General features: G+C 43.0%; 1 protein-coding gene across 1 annotated transcript in view; it reads right to left on the bottom strand.

The window, feature by feature from the left end:
- Positions 1 to 4,166: 4,166 nt before the first annotated feature.
- CSRP1 (cysteine and glycine rich protein 1) overlaps positions 4,167 to 8,174 on the bottom strand; it is a 35,659-nt gene continuing 31,651 nt past the window's right edge. The window contains exon 6 of the mRNA XM_021002951.2: positions 4,167 to 7,031. Coding sequence (XP_020858610.1) covers positions 6,955 to 7,031 — 77 coding nt within the window. The 3' untranslated portion in view covers positions 4,167 to 6,954. The remainder of the gene's footprint in view (positions 7,032 to 8,174) is intronic.

Below are 8,174 nucleotides of genomic sequence, written 5' to 3'. Positions count from 1 at the left end.
GTAAGATACAAGATCTTACCTCTGAGAAGACTTCTCTGATCATTCTTTCCTTCCCTCCCTCCCTCCTCCCTTTTCCTTCCTTTTCTTTCTTTCCTTCCTTCTTCCTCTCCTTCCTTCCTTCCTTTCTTCCTTCCTTCCTTCCTTCCTTCCTTCCTTCCTTCCTTCCTTCCTTCCTTCCTTCCTTCCCATAGTGTAGTAAAAAGACTAATTGACCTAGAATAAGGAGAGATAGGGATTCAAATCCTAACTACTAGGATGTTTACAAGCTGTGTGACCCTAGTCAAATCACTTAACCTCTCTGAGCCTCAGTTTCGTCATCTATAAAATGGTAACATTTCATAGTTATTATTATTAATAATAAAATAATAACAACTACCATTTACATAGCACTTTAAAGTTTGCAAAACACTTTGCCCATATTTCATTTGATCCTGACAACAACCCTGTGGGAGGAAAATCAAGCAATCAATAAACATTTATTAATGTTAAGCACCTACTTCATTTATTCATTTATTAATAAATTATTAATTAAACACCTACTATGTGCTGGGCACTGTGCTAAGTGCTGGGGATACAAAAAGAGACAAAAAAAGTCCCTGCTTTCAAGGAGCTTACAATCTAATGGTACTGTTGTCGTCTTCAATGGAGGATCCTCATGTATGACTTGCCCACACTGCTAGTGAGTGTCTGAGGCTGGACTTAAATTCAGATTTCCTAACTATTTCTGTCACTCTATACATTTTGTTACCTTATATGCTTGTAATATTTACTATAGGGGATTGTTGAGAGAAAAATGATCCCTGAATTTTAAGGCGTTAGTAAATATGAATTACCATTTATTCCTTCAACAAACATTTGCTGTTTGTTATACCTACTATATTTAGGACGCTGTTCTAGGCCTTGTAAGGAATATAAAAAGCCATGAGGCACGGCCTCTGCCTTTGAGAGCTGAGAGTCTAGTAACCACTCCCAGTGGTCTCTCCTGCCTGGATTACTATGGCATTGTAACATGTCATTGGGTTCTAAACAAGACAGGCTCAGCTCATGCTGCGAGTTATAATTTATTAATGTTTAAACAAAGGACACTGAGATGGCATGTGCCAGCCTGTGACAGCAGACCACATCCCTTTTGTACTGATATGGGACATGCCACAACCCGAGGACTGGCCAATCCTGCCAGTGTGGAAGCTGACCCGAGCAGCTCCTAAACATTGGAGTTTGCACTCTCATTTACTGAGGAGTACAAATGAAGCCGTGTTCCTTGGCAAACGCACTACTTTGGAGTGTGGAGACTAGCCGCACAGTCTCTCTGAGTGTACTAATCACAACTGAGCTAGCTGTGGCTTAAATGGGGATTAGTAGAATTCCTCTGGTGCTCAATTATTAGATGTTTCCATGTGACAACCCCTTCCTCCTTCCTTACAAGGAAGGCACCTAGGCTGACCAGACTGTCTCAAGTATGTGTTATGTATACCTTTTCTGTGGTACTGAGCGTGTACTACCTTGTTATTGTAAATTACTCTTTGTGTGTTCATGTTTTGTCTCCACAACTGGACTATAATATTCTTCAGGGTAGAGAACCATGTCTTGTCAATCACAACCATCTGAGGTGAGCACTATTATTGGTCCCATTTTACAGATCAGGAAGACTCTTAGAGAAATCAAATGATGTGCCCAAGGTCATGCACTCAATGTTTGAGGGGAGTGTTGAACAATTTCCTGATTACAGGTCCAGCGTTCTATGCACTATACCACATTCATTACAAAAGGTCATTCAAGGCAACCCCGTCATTTTACAGAGGGAGATTTTAAGTGACCTGCCCAATGTCCCACAGGAAAGAAGTGGCAAAGTCAAAGTCAGGATTGGAGTCCAGTGTAGAAAACTTCCCTCAGCCTGCCTCTACCTCACTGCTAACTGCTGTTCAGCAGGAGTTCAATGGAAAGGGCATTGGATTTAGTGTGAGGAACTGGATTCAAATCCTGAAATTGCCACTTCTTTCCTATGTGACATTGGGCAACCTCTAAGCTATAAAATGAGAGGGTTACACTGAATGACTTCTAAGGTCCCATCCAGTTCTGAATCTATTAACTTATGAGCTCTACCTACAGAAGGATAGGGCGGCTAGGTGGTGCCATAGTGCATAGAGCACCAGCCCTGGAGTCAGGAAGACCTGAGTTCAAATGTGACCATTGACACTTACTAGCTGTGTGACCCTGGGCAGGTCACTTAACTCTGTTTGCCTCAGTTTCCTCATCTGTAAAGTGGGCTGGAGAAGGAAATGGCAAACCGCTCCAGTGTCCTTGCCATGAAAACCCCAAATGGGGTCATGAAGAGTCAGACATAATTGAACAACAACATACCTACAGAGGAGCAGATGGGATCTTTTTATTTTTTTTAGGGCCACAGCAGAAGCTCCAGATGTTCTATTCATTTGGTCCTGAAATTAATTTCATGCAAATGAAGAGACAAAGAATATACTCATTTGGTGGGTGTTTGTTTCTTTCTGAGTTAGCATTGTGAATAAGAAATGGCACAAGAGGCAGCCAGGTGGAGAAAAGACAAGTCCGGCCTCAGACACTTACTAGCTATGTGACTCTGGGCAAGTCATTTAACCCCCTTCCGCCTCAGTTTCTTAATATGTAAAACAGGAATAGTAACAGGGCCAACCCTTGGAATTCTTGTGATGATAAAAGGAGATTTTTAAGAAGCACATGGCAAACCTTTAAACTCTATGGAAATGCTAGCTATTGTTACTGTAATGATTGTGAATTAGTACCAGATCCTTATTTTCATTCTTCCTATCTTTTTTTCTTTTTCTTTATAGTTTGTTCTTTTTTCTTTCTGTCTGCTTTTCCTTTTGTTTTTTGCCTCTTTCTCTTGCCCTAGCTGGAAGTACAGTGACCGCTCACAGCCTGGTCCCACTGCCAATGGACGTGATCCCTGTCTCATGTGGGCCTGTTCACCCCTCCTTATGCAGGGGCACCATATGGGTGCCAGCCTCAGTTCAGACACCAGATCAGCTTTACCCCAATGCAGCCCAGACCTCTAGAGGTCACGGGAGTTACCACCCTCAGCCTCTCAGGTAGTAGAGCTTATAGGCTTGCTCAACCACACTCATCTGCTAACTTTTTCAAAGAGTCACCTTTTATTTTATCAGTCCTTTGATGTTTTTGTCTTCCACTGGTTCTATTTCTCCTCTGCTTTTCAAGATTTCCTCATTTGTGATATTTTGGGAATTATTTGTTGATTTTCTCATTTAAAAATTTTCACATATGGTTCATTAATCTTCTTTTTTATTTTGTTAAGATATATTGCCAAGAGTATATTTTTTTCCTACTTTGGCTTTATCCCTCATATTTTGGTACATTGTCTCATTATTATCATTCTCTTTCACATAGTTATTGTTCTTTTGATGGGTTCTTTGATTCATTCATTATTCAAGATGTCATTGATAAAAGTAACGCTAGAAGCAAGGCATATTTCCTAAGGTTAGAAGTTCTGGGCTGTGACTCCTTCTGGCCTGTTGTTTCCTGAGTGGATTTTGGCTCTATGGGTTCCTTAAAGAATTCTCCTCAAGATAGGTCTGGTATTCATCTGTAAGTGATGTACTAGTACTATGGTTCAATTAGAGCCGGATTAGAAAGCTCTCTTCTTTGGTACTCATCAAGGCCCTTCTCCAAAAGACCATTTGAAGGATGTTAGGATCATAAATTTGGAGCTGGAAGAGATTGGAGAGACCATCTAGTCCAACTTCTTTATTTTACAGATGAGGAAACTGAGGCAGAAAAAAGTTAAGTGACTTGCCCAAGGTCACACAGGTAATCAGTGGCAGAGCCAGGATTCTTGCTCATATCCTCTAATTCCAAGTCCAGTGTTCTTACCATTGGACCACATTGCTTCCTTTCACCTTATTAATCTGAATATAACTTGCACTCCTAAAATGAAATCTCTTTGAAAGTAAAAATAAATATATATAGGAACTGACAGAGAATAAATTTAAGATTATGATATGGAAGCATATTTGTAGGAACTTTATTTTTACATTTCTTTCCATTTTCAATTTTTTATTTATACTTTAAAAAAACACTAGTACTTTACAATGATTTCCCCCATCCCAACAAGAGAACAGCCCCTCACAACAAAGGCATGAAACTAAGCCAATTCATTTGATTCAAACAAAGATGTTTTATTTATTTTTACCATTGCCACTCTTTATTTTTATTATTTTTCTTTGTCATTCCACATTCAGGGTTTATACAATCAAGATTTGGAAAACAGGTGTTTTCTGTGTTCAAACCAATATGATATTTGACCTTTTCCCCTTAGATGTTAATAAAGCTCTTTTGCCTAGTGGCAATTGGGGAAAGGAGAATCCACAAACCCTGCCTTGATTAAATAAGGGGAAGGTCAAGAGAAACTGAGGGATTCAAAGTGCACTGGAGGTCAAGCTAATAGAGTAGGCATTGGCAATGGAAGGAGTTGGGGGGACATGGGCCTGTGTGACAGAGGAGGAAAGAAAGCTTCAGGTAAGACCATGCAGGGGCTTATCTGGCCATGGAAACCTCCTGGCTCCCTATGATCAACATTTTACAAAAATCAAGAACGGAAATTCTTGCATGTCAGAATACTCAGGTCCCCAGCCTCCCCCTCCCCAAACCCCATCACCCCTCCCTGCCCTCTAGGGAAGTATGCTTTCTAGTTTTGACTTGGTGATGACTTTGATTGGGTTTTCCTCTCACTTATGGGGCTTCCCAGGCCAGAAGCTTCTGGAACCAACCTACAAATCTGGCTGGTCACCCTCATAGCTGAGATCACAGCTCAAATGTCAGAACATCAGCAATTCCCAGTTGGTTATCCCCAAGTCTGGGATCTCCAGATGGGTCACTTCAGGTGGTGATGAGGTTTTGAATGGAGGGCCCAAAAGCTGTGGACCGAGCTGGAAGGGATGACAGGGGTCACCTAGTGACCTGAATGAGAGTGATGCACAATAACCCTTGAAGACGGCTATCACATTGTGCATCCATGCAAACATCGCCATTTCCTTTGTCTAGCTCTCATATGGCATTGTCTTGAGTCCCTTATCATCTTGCTCAGCCAGCTTTAACTTGGTGATTTCCAGAACTCCTGATACAAAGGAGTCAGCAAAGGGATGAAGACAAAAAGTTTAGTATGCAAAGCTTAATGTTCTTCCTGGCTCCTTAGGTACCTTTTTATGACCCCATCCAAGTTTCCTTCAGTTCCCAGAGGATTGACAGTGTTGCCATTTTCTCAGGACTCTGGATACCAGGATTCTTTTTTTTTTTAAACAGCTTTATTGACTAAATAAGAAATAAGCTTAAATACTTTGCCCTTCCCAATAACAGGTATCGTAGATGTATCCTTCACAATAAATTTGTCCAAGCCCATCCTATGGTTCTGTCATAATCAGTGGGATCCTTCCAAGACCTCCTGTTCCTCTGGGCATGACCCAGCCTCACACCTTCCCAAGAACTGCACCTTCTGCTCTTTTCCTCAGGGTCTAGCAATGATAGGGATGGTTTGGGCAAGGAAGAGACCCAGAGAGAGGAGGGATGGAGGGATGGAGGGAAGGAAGGAAAGAGTAGTGGTGGTGGTGGGGAAATATGAGTACGATAGGGAAAGCCTGGAAAGAGATCAATGGAAGATGATTTGGAGGTGGGGGGGGTGGGGAGGAAGATACCTAATGAGTAGTTTAGAATCTCTAAGCTACCTGAAAATCTTCCCCTTACAAATGTGGCGAAGTTCTACAGAGTGGAGACTAGATTGAAGCGCCCCTCGGGAGGAGTCGGGGAAGGATTAGGATCTCTGGGCTGACCACCAAAATCTAGAGCCTCAAGATTCCCTAGGAGAAGAGCTGGTTTTGAGTTCCCCGAGGTTTGGGTTGCCAATCAATGTTCAGGAGTCTGGTTTGATCCAGAACTTCCTATGCCATCAAAGCAGTGACATAGACCCCCAGGGGATTCCAAAAACAACCCTGTCTTTTGAGGGAGCTCAAGATGGAGGAGGAGCGATCTGGACCTGATCCTGACGCTCTAGGTTTGTAGCTGGCAGGGGATGTTTCCTGCACCTGTAACAGGAGTGACCTGAGCATGGTACAGGCTGTGGGCAAGAACACTAGGCCTCATGCAAACAGCACTGGCCATTCCGCTCAGTGTTGGTCCCCAAGGCCAAACATTCTGTTTGAATATGCATAGTCAAATAGTGTTTTAAGTGTGCCCAGGTGAGCAGGAGTGCTACCCATTCCAACACTTGGTGGGAATGCCTCACTGCAAGGTTCTGTCCTGTGAAAGCTTCCACCATCCCCTTGTCTGAAGGCATCTGGGAGTGGAACTAACCCAAGCGGCCTTCTGAAAAGTTATACCCTTCTCTTTACCCCTCTCACCTTCCCCCTCCCACTACATACACACGCCAAACCCGAGGAAGACTTTTCATATTTCTTTTTTGTCCCCTTCCTTCCCTTTGTCTTCCCTTCCCACTCTCTCCTGGCTGGCACAGCTTTCTGGGACCCATGAAATTCCTTCTGGTCCTTCAGCCAATGTACTCAGTCAGCAGGGTAGAGTGAGAGGCTGAAAGACAAAAATTCTGGAGAGTGAAGGGAGAGGGTGCAAGATCACTCCCTGTAAAAGTGTTAATACTAGTAGCCCTTTAGAATGTTCCCACTGGAAACTGTGTCAGCTGGATAGGGGGAGTGAGAAGATGGGCCCTAGGAGCCCAGTATCCCAGGCAGAAACCCACCCAACACAAAGCCAAAATCTGTGGTTAGAGAAGCTGGTAAGAAGTGGCAGAAGAGAGCAAGAGAGAGAAGTGGACACGAAAGAAATAGAAAATAAGCATGTAGCTCCCCTATCTAGCCTGGTCTACATAGACTAGGGCTGGGGCTGGCACTGGGGAGGCACCAGAGGTGAGCAGGGGAAATGGGAACACCATCAACAGCTTCACTCAGAATGGACCAAGGCCCCAGCTCCCTGGCCAAAACCGAATCCTTTGGGCCCAAAGTTTTTGGCATAACACCCTGCAAAGGAAACAAATGGTTAGATTTCCATTTGCCACAAAGGCCAGACAGGTGGTAGCATGAAGAGGGCAGGCTTAGGTACCAAGATTACCATACTTTCTGCCCCCACAGTCCATTGTCTCCTATGAGGCTCCCGTCCCAACTCTCCTACTGTCTAGCTGGGTGACTCTGGGAAAATCACCTTCTCTTTCTATGTCTCACTTTCCTCATGCCTATAATGATTGGATTAGGTTTGGTTTTTCCCAAACCGTGTTTGAAAGTGCTCTTTGAGATAATACCAAACTCCCTTTTACATAGCACTTTCAAGCTTGCAAAGCATTGGACATGTGTTATTTCAACGCTGTGAGGTCAGTACTATTATTATCTCCATTTTACAGATGAGAAAACTGAGGGTAAATGGGAGAGACCAAATGGCTTTCCAAGGTCATATATCACAAGAATGGAATTCAATTCTTTGTCTCCAAGTCCAATACTTAATTCACTATCAACCAATCAATCTCCATTTATTAAATACCTACTCTATGCTGGGCTCAGGAAAATGTAAATGCCAGCAAGAAGTTCTCTAAAACGTTAAATATTAAATTTTCTTGTCAACTACCCTGACACTGTAGCTGCCCCATTTCTCCCCACCCAGATCTGCACCCTATGCACTAGACTAGACCCTCAAAATCTGTTGTCCCAGTCCCTGGGGAAGTGAATCTACTCCATCACCACCCCCCTGCTGAGCTGTCTTGAGTAAGTACAGACTTGATTAATCAGTTATATATCATCAATCCCAGACCACACTATGTATCCCATTCCATCCAATTATCTACCCAAACCATGCTCATACTGTCCTCTAACCCCAATCCCACCCCAATTCTACTTATTACTCTAGGTATAGTCATCAAATCAGACTTTTGCTTTTGGGAAGGGCATGTCAATTCACTGCACTATGGATGAAATAGCCATCTTTGTGATTCCCCAGACCAAGTCTCCCTTCCCTGTCCACTACTACCCTACATGCGTTGTCTCCCCCAGTAGAACTGAATTCCTCAAGGGCAGAGACTGTCTCATTTTTGGTATCTCCAACACCTAACATTGTGTCTGGCACAGAGGAAGTACTTAATAAAAGTTTTTTCATACATTCATGTATTATATTTT

This window comes from Phascolarctos cinereus, unplaced genomic scaffold, assembly GCF_003287225.1.
Source record: "Phascolarctos cinereus isolate Bilbo 61053 unplaced genomic scaffold, phaCin_HiC Scaffold_5;HRSCAF=322, whole genome shotgun sequence".
Classification (NCBI taxonomy): Eukaryota; Metazoa; Chordata; class Mammalia; order Diprotodontia; family Phascolarctidae; genus Phascolarctos; species Phascolarctos cinereus.
This window is presented reverse-complemented; position numbering and strand designations above follow the sequence as displayed.